This window comes from Corylus avellana, chromosome ca4, assembly GCF_901000735.1.
Source record: "Corylus avellana chromosome ca4, CavTom2PMs-1.0".
In the NCBI taxonomy this organism is placed as follows: Eukaryota; Viridiplantae; Streptophyta; class Magnoliopsida; order Fagales; family Betulaceae; genus Corylus; species Corylus avellana.
The window spans coordinates 33,802,836-33,816,029 of NC_081544.1; the positions used below are offsets into that span (position 1 = coordinate 33,802,836).

General features: G+C 38.2%; 3 protein-coding genes across 4 annotated transcripts; 1 reads left to right on the plus strand and 2 right to left on the minus strand.

The window, feature by feature from the left end:
• The first annotated feature begins 1,234 nt into the window (after window positions 1-1,234).
• On the plus strand, window positions 1,235-4,490 carry LOC132179339 (proline-rich receptor-like protein kinase PERK13). The gene is made up of 7 exons (XM_059592044.1): window positions 1,235-2,210; window positions 2,323-2,787; window positions 2,877-2,963; window positions 3,069-3,216; window positions 3,632-3,779; window positions 3,878-4,039; window positions 4,140-4,490. Exons 1-7 carry the CDS (start codon window positions 1,298-1,300, stop codon window positions 4,437-4,439), a joined length of 2,223 nt encoding a protein of 740 aa, XP_059448027.1. The 5' UTR covers window positions 1,235-1,297; the 3' UTR covers window positions 4,440-4,490.
• Window positions 4,491-5,728: 1,238 nt separating this feature from the next.
• On the minus strand, window positions 5,729-9,200 carry LOC132178990 (transcription factor bHLH90). 2 transcript variants are annotated; one of them, XM_059591590.1, is made up of 8 exons: window positions 8,758-9,200; window positions 8,468-8,641; window positions 8,302-8,371; window positions 7,706-7,774; window positions 7,053-7,613; window positions 6,700-6,933; window positions 6,319-6,495; window positions 5,729-6,127 (listed from the first exon to the last, which is right to left on the minus strand). In XM_059591590.1, exons 1-8 carry the CDS (start codon window positions 8,874-8,876, stop codon window positions 6,005-6,007), a joined length of 1,527 nt encoding a protein of 508 aa, XP_059447573.1. In that variant the 5' UTR covers window positions 8,877-9,200; the 3' UTR covers window positions 5,729-6,004. The 2 variants fall into 2 exon arrangements, with proteins under 2 accessions (XP_059447573.1, XP_059447574.1); XM_059591591.1 differs by lacking the exon at window positions 6,319-6,495.
• Window positions 9,201-10,824: 1,624 nt separating this feature from the next.
• LOC132177434 (uncharacterized) lies at window positions 10,825-11,707 on the minus strand. Its single transcript, XM_059589758.1, has one exon. The coding sequence runs from the start codon at window positions 11,581-11,583 to the stop codon at window positions 11,152-11,154; it is 432 nt and encodes a 143-aa protein (XP_059445741.1). The 5' UTR covers window positions 11,584-11,707; the 3' UTR covers window positions 10,825-11,151.
• Window positions 11,708-13,194: the final 1,487 nt, after the last annotated feature.

The window sequence follows — 13,194 nt, forward strand, 5'->3', positions numbered from 1 at the left end:
ACGCTGTAAGCCGAAATTCAAGGGCTCTCTACCGTTGGATTTAACCAACCGAAAGACATAATACAGCCAAGTAACAGGAGATTAAGACAACGAGGTTAACGAAAGTCTTCTAAAATGTGTACAGTATTTTAGGACTTAGATTTTCTCGTATCATTGTTTTGAAATTCAGAGGTCCAATTTTTATTATATTAATATTTATTATAATATTTCTTAGTAGAGAATTTTCTTTCAAACGAGGTTGAATATATATTTTCTCAATATAACCTATTAAACTGACATATGTTATTAAAATATTTGATTCTCAGATGCATTTATAAATCATATATTAGTTTTAATAGGTTGCGTTGGTGTACAGATTACCACAACGGCTTCAGGTTGCCTTTCAGGTAGGAGTTCTATTTGAAAAAAGATAGAAAACGTAAGAAGCCTGCCGACCCTGAAAGACAGGAGGGACTTCGACGCCCAAGTTAAGAGGGTATAAGAGAAAAACTTTCCTAGTAAGGAGAGTATTATTAATAATGTATAGAATTGTAAAATCGTATACCTTAAGCCTTATATACACGTATATAGAATATTGTAGAGTCTGCAGGAGGGGTCATGGTGGCTTAAGCCCATCGAGCAACAGATTGGTTGGACTTTATATGGGATGTGAGCCTTCTTCTTAGGTGAGTATTTACTTGTAAATCTATTTAGAAAGAATTTTGAAATGTGTGTTTTGAAGTTGGGATGGGCCTTGCTTGGATTTTGTATGGGGAAGTAGGTGGGCCTTACAAGCTGGATTCAAGGAATTAAGTCAGTATTTAGTGTACTCCTAGTTGATCATATTATTTTAAATATAAAAAAAAAAAAAAAAAAATTGTAATATATGAAAATAGTAATAATTTGGTTTGATATAAATGGTTAAGATCTAAGTAGGATACAAAATGGAACACCGTAGAAATTCTAGAACATCCCAATGTACTAAAAAAAGGAAAGAAAAAAAAAGCTGAAAAGAGAATTTCTTGGGTTCTTGTTGTTGTTGGATGGTATTTTGAGCCTCGATGAAACGCGCCGGCCAACTCACAACCAAATTTCGGCAAAACGTGTGAAAAATGGCTCAGAATCCCATGCAAAGCCACGCGTCGTAGCTCCATTTTCATGCAACCCAGGTTGCCATATTTCTCTGGTGCAAGTTTTGTCTCATGGAGTTCAGCTTCCATTGATCATATAAATTTAACGTTTGAAAGAAGGCAGAATAGAAAGATCAATTTGAGAAGCATTTGAAAGGAAAGAAAAAGAAGAATATATACAAAGGAGAATGTCAGGCTCGGCGGGAACGCCGGGTTCTTCTTCAAATGAGTCTCCTCCACCGCCGGAAAGCTCGAACTCGCCGCCATCTTCGGGGTCTTCGCCTCCACCGGAGGCTTCATCGTCGGGTGGGAAAGGAGGTCCTCCCCCACCAATCTCATCCTCTCCTCCACCGGAGGGTTATTCTTCATTCTCTTCGCCACCCAAATCCTCTCCTCTTCCACCGCTGCCTCCTGATTCGGATTCGAAATCAAAGGTGAATGGACCGCCTTCAAAATCTGGTTCCCCGCCGCCTAGTTCGTCGCCAGGCTCAAGTTCTGGTACCCCTCCACCTCCATTGAATTTAGGACCTCCGCCACCATCATCGCCATCGAATTCGAAAGTTCCACCACCACCCCCATCGGCCTCTCCTCCTTCTCCTCCTCCTCCTGGTACTCCTGATAGCCCTGCCAAACAATTCCCACCTCCATCACCATCACAAATACCCTCCCCGCTTTCTCCTCCTCCTCCTTCTCCTTCTCCTCCTCCTCCTCTCCTTCCTACTTCTTTACCCGCTCAAAAATCTCCACCACCTCCATCCCTTTCTCCTCCAATATTAGCCAGCTCTTCGGATGCCAATCCCCGTTCACCGCCGCCCCCCCAGATCTCGCAACATTCCAAGTCTTCCCCACAGCCTCCGCCGTCCCATTCTTCCTCCAACACCAGAACTGACGGTTCCTCCTCCAACTCTAAGGGTGGCTCCAGCTCTCCGTCAGGATCAAGTGGGAGTACTTCTGGGACTTTCGTTGGGGTGGCAACGGCGGGGGTGTTCATCGTAGCCTTAATTGCAGTCTTTTTTGTGGCCTCAATCCGGAAAAAAAGAAGAAGAAAACAACTCTATGGCTCCCATTACATGCCCCCCAAAAAGGTTTCTGTAAGAGCAGGTAAAAATTAATTTTGGGTGGTTTAATTTGAGCTCGATCTGCTGAATTGCTTGAGTTATTTTTATTTATTATTTATTATTTTTATTATTATTATTATTATTTTTTATCATAGATGATGGATATTACTACAACCAGCAATACCCAATGGGGAACAATATTGTAGTAGATGGTTATAATAATTCATCAATTGCAAGTAGCTATGGGAGTCAAAGGGGAGGGAATATGCAGCATGGAGGGGCGGCCGATTCTAGCGGCGGCATAAGCAGTGCAAAGTCCTTTTTCAGCTATGAAGAATTGATGGAAATAACAAGTGGGTTTTCTCGCCAAAATGTTCTGGGTGAGGGTGGGTTTGGGTGCGTTTACAAGGGCTGGCTGCCGGATGGAAAAGTGGTGGCAGTTAAGCAGCTCAAGGCCGGTAGCGGGCAAGGCGAGCGGGAGTTCAGGGCTGAAGTCGAAATTATTAGCCGTGTTCATCATCGGCATTTGGTCTCCTTGGTGGGCTATTGCATCTCTGAGCATCAGAGATTGCTCATCTATGAATTCGTTCCAAATAAAACTCTTGAGCATCATTTGCATGGTAATTAAGTGGAATTAATTTAATTTTGTTTGTTTTCTCACCTTAATTATGATCAAACAACATTCATGTCTTTGAATATTCTTAATTAGGTAATGGAATGCCGGTGTTGGATTGGACCAAAAGAATGAAGATTGCTTTAGGTTCTGCCAAGGGTTTGGCATATTTACATGAAGATTGTATGTATTTATTGAAAATGGAAAACAATTTGTATGAACTCCAGTCAATCTGATATATATCAGTATTTTTTTTTTTTCTTCTCACTGTGATCTGTTTAATTCTAGGCCATCCAAAAATTATTCACAGAGACATCAAGTCAGCAAATATTCTCTTGGATGATGTTTTTGAGGCACAGGTTGCAGACTTTGGACTTGCCAAACTAGCAAATGACACGCATACCCATGTTTCAACTCGAGTCATGGGAACATTTGGGTAGGTTTCAACATCTGGAACACCTGAGCACCATTGCATATTGAAGGTTTTCATGAATATATGTTTCCTAGCTTTCTTCTCTTCCCGAGGAAGATGTAGTCACAGTACTATAAATGGCAAATCCCTCTAACAAATGTGGACAGAGTCGAAGGGGGTTAGGTTAGGAGCTTTCGGTTGCCGTAACAATTTTTTATACAACTCATAAATTAAACACGAAATTAGCAGATTAGAGTTGATGGGTCTAACCAGTTTAATTAAATAGGTCGAGTTAAAGTTGACCTATATAGTCTTTTGCTAATATATCGACTCAACTCGAACATGACATGTGAACACAAATTATCACCCTTTCATGGTAGTGTTTGACCTCTCAAAATTGTTGCAACTTTACATAATCAATGTGGAATTTGGGTTTCAGGTACTTGGCACCCGAGTATGCATCAAGCGGAAAATTGACAGATAGATCAGATGTATTCTCATTTGGAGTTGTGCTTCTTGAGCTTCTCACAGGGCGCAAACCAGTTGACGCAACTCAGCCTTTGGGGGATGAGAGTTTGGTTGAATGGGTATAAATTTTCACTGGACATTCTCTTTAAATGCTTTAGAAGGGTAATGGGTTTTCTCACAATCCTCTCTTGGTTCCTTCTGAACAATGTCTTGTCAGGCTCGCCCACACCTTATTCGTGCCCTTGAAACCGGTGATTTTGGTGAATTAGTAGATCCACGGCTTGAAAAGCATTATGTGGAGAGTGAAATGTTCCGAATGATCGAGTCAGCTGCTGCTTGTGTTCGCCATTCTGCTCCAAAACGGCCTCGCATGGCGCAGGTGATACTAATAAACAGCAATTTCTGATTCCTTTTTGTTGCATGCAGTCAATAGAGAAACTTACTTTCACCTCCATCAATCTTGTGGGTGTTAATTTCAGGTGGTGAGAGCACTAGACAGTGAAGGTGAAATGTCTGATCTCTCTAATGGGGTGAAATATGGGCAGAGCACTATATATGATTCAGGCCAATACAACCATGAAATTTCAAGATTCAGGAGGATGGCAAACGGCAGCGATAGCTCGGACTATGACATGTACAGTGGAGAATTCAATTATAGAGAAACATCTGGACCTCAACCTTCAACGAGGTTCCGGGATGCTTCAAGTGGTGAATCAGAAACTAGAGCCATTAATCCACAGAGCGGTGAACACAGATATGGCAATGGCCGTCGGTTTTAACTAATTCGATCTGATTTCTTCTGCACATTATTTGACTAGAAAAAAAAGCCTATCTTCTGCTTTGTTTGACTTTTAATCTCACTTAACTATTGTGTAAAGCTTTTTTATTTTTATTTAATGTTTTCTTTGAGAATCTTGGTTTGATCATAAGTCCTTCAAATCATCATCAGAGTGGGGGAAGCTTGTAAAGTGCAAGTTTTATTGGAAGATAATTTTTAGGGACAAATACATTTTACCCACCACCCATTTGTACTTTGACTTTTAATATTTAAAAAGTGACACTTAACTACCTCAAACTTTCAAATTATTGCAATTCGACTATTCTGACTTTTTTTTTTTCCCCAAAATGCCCCCATCCCAAGTTAAAAAAAATAATAATAAAAAAAATTAAATTAAAATTAAAATTAAGGGGTGTCCAATCTGGGGTGGCCGGCCACCCCTTAATTAAATTTTTTTTTTTTTTTTTTTTTAAAAAAAAAAACTTGGGATTGGGGCATTTTGAGAAAAAAAAAAAAAAGTCAGAAGGTCAAATTGCAACAATTTGAAAATTTGGAAGGTTCAAGTGTCACTTTTTAAACATTGGAGATTAAAATACAATTGGGTGGATAGTTCAGGGGTAAAATGTATTTTCCCCTAATTTTTAATATCAACAATCGTGTCTTATCAACACCTGGGTAAGACTACTTTTGTGAGAATACTTGTGATAAAGTTTTTTCTTATGGTGTAAAAAGCATGTTTGGAATTGTGTCTGAAAAATAGAAATTTTAAATCAAAAAATGTTTTTTGGCAAAAGCTTCATTTTTAGGCTTTCATCAAAAGTGTGTTTTGACCATTTTTAGGCTTTTTAGACCCTTATAAGCGCTTGTAATTTTTTTTACCAAATGGGTATTTTTTTTTTCTTTTCAAATGGACTTTTCGAGTGTTATACACACTTTTAAACATCTCAAACTCACACCCAAACAGACCCCAAGTATATTACATATTTAACTCGTTTCTGCTAGAAGAAATCACCTTAGAGTGTATGGTTTTAAATTCCAATTGAAGCTTTTTCTGAAAGCTATTATCCTATAATAATATGAAAATTAGGGACGGAACCAGGGGCAGGGGGCCATGACCCTCCCTAATCTTGAAATTTTCGATTTCATGTGCTTACTGTAGGTGGATTATCATATCAAAAGCTATTACCAGGGAACATAAGTGTTAATGTGACATGGTAGTTTTATGTACAAGAATCAAGTTATTGGTTTGAGAAGGAACAAAAGGCAATACATGAGTGTAAAATCCGCTAATTCATTCAAAATAAGAGTTTGCATGCCTATATTTCTCACAAATGAAACAAAAGGTAAGAAAGTTACGGATAAGACCAACTTGATGAACCCCGACCATCATGATTCATAAACCAAATGAAGAAAAAGTACAAAATAAGAAAGTTACAATATCAGCATTTTCTACTTTCATTTTTTCCAAGATATATTTCACTAAATTTGAAGTTCACAGCACGTGTCAACAATCATGCAGCATCAAGTGATGCTATATGGATAGAGGAGGTGTAAGAAAAAACTTTGTCAAACACTTCGCTTTCTGGAGTCAATACAGAATACTCGATCTACTGTCTGATGTTCGAGTCTATTCTTAGCTAGGTCGATCAAACACTCCCTCAATTTTTGTGGTTGAATGTCCTTCTTAGCCTGGGGAACACATACAATGTTGTTTTGTATCAGAAAGATGATCCAGTGAAATATGATCCCATAACACATACAATGTTTTTTTTATGGTTTTGGTTATGAATTTGGACTGGCAAATCCAAGACATTTAAGCAGTTTACCACTGATTTCATATCTCCTAATTCCATGTTGGTATTCCATTGCTTGAATCTTACCTCAACCTTGAGAATGTTCAGGACCTTTCCACAGAATGTGGTGATATTGGCATCAGCTACTTGAAGCCCTAACGAATTTAAAGCCTCCATCAACCTCATAAACCCACCTCGTTTCTGCTCACAGTAGAATTTAATCAAGAGTTCTGTTTGGCTCACTTGGTTCACTTCCACTTGCACCTAAGGAAAGGTTTCAGCACATAAGAGAATGGAGCATTTACTGAGACATATTAAAATAGCAAACTGATCGATCACAGACATTAGTAGTCATGACATCTAAAGGTTATGCTAACTCGGTGTTAAAATATTAATTAAATGATTAAATTCACATTCCTTTCTAACAACTTAAACTTTTGGGATAAATGGTAATTTGAAACTATTTACCTCTGTTTGCTTCTGTTCTACAAAGCTTGATGAACCGTGGTTCTGCTCAGTAGGAGGCAAACATACGGTGCTGCCATAGCGTATTCTATCTGATGTTGCAATCTTCAACTCTGCTATATTCTTCTTGTAGTCCTCTTCTTCCACTTCCCTGAGCACATCCTGAAGTTGCTCCACCTCCGTCTGCAACTCTTGTATATATTCAATTGCATCTCCGAGAATCGAAGCTCTATCCATCTAGAAATTCATTAAGTGAAACAGAATAAAAACGGAGTAAAAATGGAGAAAAAAAGAGCAATGTATTAAAGGAGACCCATTCAATATTGTAGTATTTGACAGATATCAATTATCTTAACCTTGGTTATCTTTGGGACTAAAGAGCGTAGAGTGAAAAGCCCATCTTTAATCCGGTTCCTCCTTTTCCTCTCGGTGACAAGATTTTTGGAATGGAAACGTCTATCTGGCTTCTTGATAACATTTCCTTCACCATTTTCTATCATATTGCCACAGTGTGAAACCAAATCTGCCTGTCGCTTCAATGAACTCTCGTTTTGCTTGTTTTTTTTAGAGCCAGAAGATTGTCCAATTGACTGCTTCACAGAGCCATGTAGATTTATATAATCAGAGTTTAAATCAAACAAGGGACAATCATTCGAAGGATTGGAACTGCTGGATGATCCCTCAGCACTAGGATAGGAGCTGGACTGGGTCACTGGAGGCAGAACCTGTATCTTTGGATTGGAACTTAACAAGTGCAGGGTAAGTGGCCAATGTTGTAAATACTCCTCAGACAATTGATCAAGATGATTTTCATTGAGGGTCAGACTGGTATAGCTACAGGCACTCATGGCTCCTTGGTCCAAAGAGAGATCACACTTAGTGGTGATTAAGTCTATGATCTTTTGATCTTTTGGTATCTGAAAAGAAGAATTATATATTTTCAGAAACTGGAGGAGAATATCCAAACTACCAATGCAGAAATTAAAACAAAGAGCAAAGCAAATCTTACATGCTTGGCGACAAAGAGCTCAATAAGCCCACCAGCAACTGGGATCAGAACTTGGGTTCCAATTGAATCCTGTCAAAATAACATTTTGGGCAAGTTAAAGCATGTCTTATTGGATGAAGTACTAACACCTCTAAGCGTTCTGATAGTCTGTCTAAATTCAGTCATGATCCTTTGAAACATGGTGAACTATGATGTAGAAGCTCTACAGGATGTCCTATGTCTTAGCAGCATAGTCAATTTTTCAAGCATATCATCAACTACTTGATAAGGGACTTTTAAGGAAAATGTGTCTTACAGCCTGAAGCCTGGATCTCTAGGCTTTCGGCTTTCGGTTCTCAGTTTTCGGTCACTAGGAAGCTGGCATGGGCACAAACTCGATCTAATTAATCAATATGAGATAGATAAACTAAAATTTTGTGAAGATCAGAGGACTTTCGAAGTACAACTGGCTTAAAAGCTATGGTTGAAACCTAATACGAATGGACCAAAGCTCCACTGAAACATGCCATGCATTCTATGTTATCTTGGGAATATGTGATCAACCTCAAACCCATATCAATAGGCTATGTTATCTGAAAGCAAATTGGTATACCCACATTTGAAGTATCTGAATCTGAGGCACAAATCCACCTGGGTTGGGCTGATATCACAACCTCTCCATGCAACCTGGTTCCCAATCTTTCATATTAGTGCTTCTTGATCCTTTTATGGCAGAATGAAAGGCCAAGAATTTGAGACGGGAGAAAGAAAGAGAGTTTGTACCCAGAATACAGTGGCATGGAAGAAGGAAGCAGAGCAAGAGCCTCACAGGCTTTTGTCCTCATGGGATGCTGAAAGTGAGTATCCCTGCAAAGGGGAGTAAAAGTAATTTGCTCTTTGACATTGGCATTCTCACAACCACCACCACTACAACAGCAACCGATCCATTCAACAAACCTATAAAAGCAATGAAACACTGAAAAATTAACAGAGAAGAGTGAAACTTGCAAAGAGTGTCGAGAAAACTGATCATAATGGGTGTGGTTGGAAATGTTTGGAGACAACACTAAAACCTGGAGGGATCATCTCCCAATTTCCAAACAACACAATAGTCCCAACATTTGGTCTCAATAAAGGGTCTAAGCCACTCCACGGCTCCATCAAATTCCAAACCCTCCATTGTCTTCTCCATCTGCAACACTTTCCCCTTTGTTCAAAACTCTGCAACGAGTACGAGTACGCTCACAAAGGCCCTTTTATGTCTCCCTTTATAACAGTCTCCGAAGTTGAGACAAAATGGTACAAGACAAAGCTAACCAACTTTTTTTCCTTTTAAAATGGGTGGGAGGGTCTCAGACTAGTCAGTGGCAAATCTGTGACAGTGGGAATCTGCAGCAGCCTGCAGAGAGGGAGAGAGAGAGTTTTGACCGACTACCAGAGTCGGTGTATAAAACAACCATCGAATGGTTCAAAAGCAACAGCGAAAGCAACCCATAACCGCATATATAATCATCAAGATTCATGTTCTTTGGAGAAGGAATGCTAGCTTCCCACTCTATTTTCAAGCAGGTTCATGACACGCCCCACTTACTGTAGCCGGTTTGTTGTTTTAAATTAACTTTTGTTCGAAAAATTTAAGTGGATAGAAATAGGTAAATTTAATTACTTAATTATTAATTAGTTAAACATTTTATCTCACGTGTGAGGTCAAACTTTTTTTTAATAGGTGAAGTTCAATGGGTGAATTGACGAAGTCAAGGTTCGATGTCAAAACCTTTGATTATAATACCATGTTAAATTATCAGTTGCCCTAAAAACTTAAACTGATAGGTTAATAATTAAAATTGTATTTTCAATTCAAAAATTAACACAGGTTGATAACGAAAACTGAATTGTTATTGAACTCAAAAAACTGTGTTCTCCGTACAATCATGATCATCTTATAATAATCCTATGAGCTTAGAAATGTAAGATACTAATTTTTTAGCACTGACCTCAAGTAGACCAAATCAAGTAAAGATAGAAACTTATGGAAATTAAGAAAAGTCTAAATGTCAAAAAGTCCACCAAATCAAGAAAAAACTCAAAATGGATGAAATTAGTTTCTTCCCAAAAGTAGGAGATGGCTCAAATTATTCTACATAAGAGAAATTCAATGAGTGAATTTCTAGCCTACCATTCTATTGGAACTTAGTTAGAGTTGGACTTCTAGTGAAGCATTCTCTCTTGACTTGGCTCGAGCAAACTTCTAGTAAATTTATAGTATAGCATTTTGTCATAACTTGGCTCGAGCCAACTTCTAGTATACTTTTAATGGAGTTCAAGCCAACTTTTAGCGGAGTGTCCGACACTTTCTGTAAGAAATTTGTAGTAAAAATTGTAATAAACATGACAATACTTATAGATCTGACTGTCCATGATCGATCATGATGAGCTAAATTAATGGATTCTTATGAAGAAGAAATAATGGGATGTACAATAAAAGGCCCTATGTTGAGGCGATCGATCTACCCCTAGAATTGGGTATATGGAGTGATTTGTAGTTTTGATCAAGTTGGATTAACACACTGTTCTGTTTTAATGCTATATTAAATAAATAATTATTCTAAAAGTTTTTATTGGATAATTTTTTTTAATAATTTATTTATTTTTTTGGTAAAAATAATGAATTTATAAACTGTAACAATCTAACACCAAAACATCATTGTGTGTAGTTTAAGTTATACCAAAGTCTCTTAATTAAATAGAATTACCTTCAGGCTTCAGAAATCAGATTAGTTGCGCGTGGTGAACATACATGATGGAGAAGGATGTCAGAGAAGGGAATATTTGCACGGTTTGGGTAATATGTACAATGCTTCACCAGAGCAGGTACAATTCTGTTTTCTTCCTACACGGTACAATTATGGAAGCCCATCTATTTATATATAGTTTACTAGATTATAATCATTAAAATATGGATGCAATTTTAGTAATTTGGACAAGTAATTATGTGTATCCCTTGCAGCTTCATGAGCTATTGCAATTAGGTTGGCACTATTCAACAGAGTTTTGGTATGTGACAAGGCCCATTACAATAACCCCAAAAAGAATATAGATAATGTATATATAAAATTAAGATTAGGCCCAATGAGCCTAGCCATTTCATAAACCACAACGACAGTCGTATAGCTATGTAGCAAATACGATGGTCGTCCACTATAGGCCATTGAAACAGAGAGACCTCAAAACTTGTTGTAACCATCAGCCATGCCGTGACAGGGGCCGGATATATAATTCAAATTGCTGCACGTTACAACACCATATGTAATTACATATTTCAAGTTTCGCCTGGAAATAATGTAAGGATACAGTCGAAAAACTTCGAAAAAAAGAAAAAAAGAAAAACGAAGGGGGTGATGGAAATGCGATTCGGGTAGATATAGCTATAATTATGTAGATCGAAGCTCCTGTTTCTGCACCCATTATCATGCACCGGATCTGTGGGCTCCTTCACGCTCAACAGGTTTAATTCCGCCTTTGATGTGGTCACCATTTTCGAATGTCTTGTGTCCTCTGCTTCCTCCATTTCCACCCGGTTTAGGAGCCGGACCTTTCTTATTATCAAACCCGAACTCGATGTCCCCACCTCCAGATTCCTTGGGACGGACGTGGTGGTTTTGCTTGGGTTTTTGGCTGCGGTGGCGCCGGTTGCAGAGCCGGCCAAGAAAGCAAGCAATTGCCGAGACAACAATGATTACGGCCAGGACAATGAAAACCGACCCGAAGGACCCATTTGAATGGTGAGAAGGTGGCGCCTGACCCGTGACGGTGCTGGGGTAAACCACAACGGGCTGCTGTTGCTGCTGCGGCTGCGGCTGCAGCAGTGGCTGCTGCTGCTGCTGTGGTTGAAAAGACATCTTCCCCCCCTTCGGGCTTGGCTGAGAGAAAGTGAAAGGGTGGTGTTTGGCTTTAGTATTAGCCGTCTGCAGCTCTTGTTCTTTGAGTGCAGACAGAGGGAATTCTTGGTTTACTCATGAAACAAGCAATTACATTCCCTGTGTGAGGGGGTTATGTATAACTGGGTTCAAGCCTGTGGGGTTATCAATTCAATAAAGGAGCAACTTTCTTTAATAAAGACACAACTAAAGATATATTCCTTGTATTCTTTACTGCGGAAGATTGGGGAGTGCCATTGCTTTGTATGAAGAGAAAGTAAGATTTTGGCCCCTTTGGACACCACAATCCCAAGGGGCAAGGCCCCATAGAAGAGCACCAATTATTTCATTTGACCATCCCTTTTAATCACAACTTTATTTATTTATTTGTGTGCAGTGTGTGTATATATTACACATACTTGTGCACATCTCTGATATGGGTAAAAAGAAGCCATTTGATTCGTTGGTCAAGAACTCTACAGGTTTTGTTGCAGATATTTTCAAAAGAAGTAACGATTATGGGGGTTCAAAATCGGGATTTGTGTAAGAAATCACGCACCATTTCCCCAAGCACAAGAGCTTATCTGCCTTAATGGGGTTCACTCTGCATAATGCTTGCTTTTATTCCTTTTTCTTTTTCAAAGAAAGGATTCTGCTAGAGTGCGCGAAAGCTTGATTTTATGTCTTTTAATGATTGGAGAGTTATAGTATAATTTCTCACAGTGCACTGGTAACAGCTTGTACAAGTTAGTACGAATCCAACCACCCAATCAGGGGACCCAATGAATCAGACATGTCAGATGAACAAAAATAGAGGTGTCCTTGCCGCTTTATACGTGTTGAAGACCGGAATACGATACCCTCAATTTCAAATGATAGTATTTAGTTATTATTTTTTTAAAAAAATAAATAAAATTGTTATTTTAATTTTTTTAAATAATCTTATTCTTACAAAATACTCTAAACAGATATTATTCATTTCAAATGAAATGAAAATAATCATTTTACTTGAAGACGTACATGCGGTGCTTAAGAGTGATCACATTAGATTCAATAAATTTATTTTTTTATTATATATATATATATATATATATATATATATATTATTTTTTAAGTTTTGGGTAGTATAATTTTAATATAATTTTCTTACCACTTAAAAAGAGTAAAAAAACACAATGAGGCTGGTCCAAACCCTATGCCAAGAATTCAAAGGATCAGCTAGAATGAATGGCCAAATTAAACAAGATAAATCAATTTTTTAACAATTTTTGTCAACTATTTTAACGATAGTGACTAATTTTTTTTCTTATCGTGAGGAGCTATTAATCACTTTTTAAAATTAAGTAAACTATTTGTTAAAACCTCTACTAACATGGACCAAAAGCACTTTTATCCCTAAAATTAAATCCCCCAAATCCAAGAAGAAGAGGTTGAGTCAGCTCCAATGTGTGAGATGTGTGACACGTGTCACTTGTGAGGGTCACAGTGCAACCACAGGTCAACTGGTCAAGGGGTAAACGATATATGTAATGCCAAGCCAGTGAGCCACACAAACTATTCACTTGTATCCAAATTCGAACCAAAACTTTGCAA

What these genes read in the sequence shown, in the direction of transcription:
- LOC132179339 (XM_059592044.1), top strand. Translation starts at nt 1,298, where the DNA reads ATGTCAGGCTCGGCGGGAACGCCGGGTTCTTCTTCAAATGAGTCTCCT. An exon ending in AAAGGTTTCTGTAAGAGCAG is followed by an intron (nt 2,211 to 2,322) that starts GTAAAAATTAAT and finishes TTTTTATCATAG; the next exon opens with ATGATGGATATTACTACAAC. An exon ending in CGAGTCATGGGAACATTTGG is followed by an intron (nt 3,217 to 3,631) that starts GTAGGTTTCAAC and finishes TTTGGGTTTCAG; the next exon opens with GTACTTGGCACCCGAGTATG.
- LOC132178990 (XM_059591590.1), bottom strand. Translation starts at nt 8,876, where the DNA reads ATGGAGAAGACAATGGAGGGTTTGGAATTTGATGGAGCCGTGGAGTGG. An exon ending in TTGGGAGATGATCCCTCCAG is followed by an intron (nt 8,642 to 8,757) that starts GTTTTAGTGTTG and finishes TTGCTTTTATAG; the next exon opens with GTTTGTTGAATGGATCGGTT. An exon ending in TAGAACAGAAGCAAACAGAG is followed by an intron (nt 6,496 to 6,699) that starts GTAAATAGTTTC and finishes ACCTTTCCTTAG; the next exon opens with GTGCAAGTGGAAGTGAACCA.
- LOC132177434 (XM_059589758.1), bottom strand. Translation starts at nt 11,583, where the DNA reads ATGTCTTTTCAACCACAGCAGCAGCAGCAGCCACTGCTGCAGCCGCAG.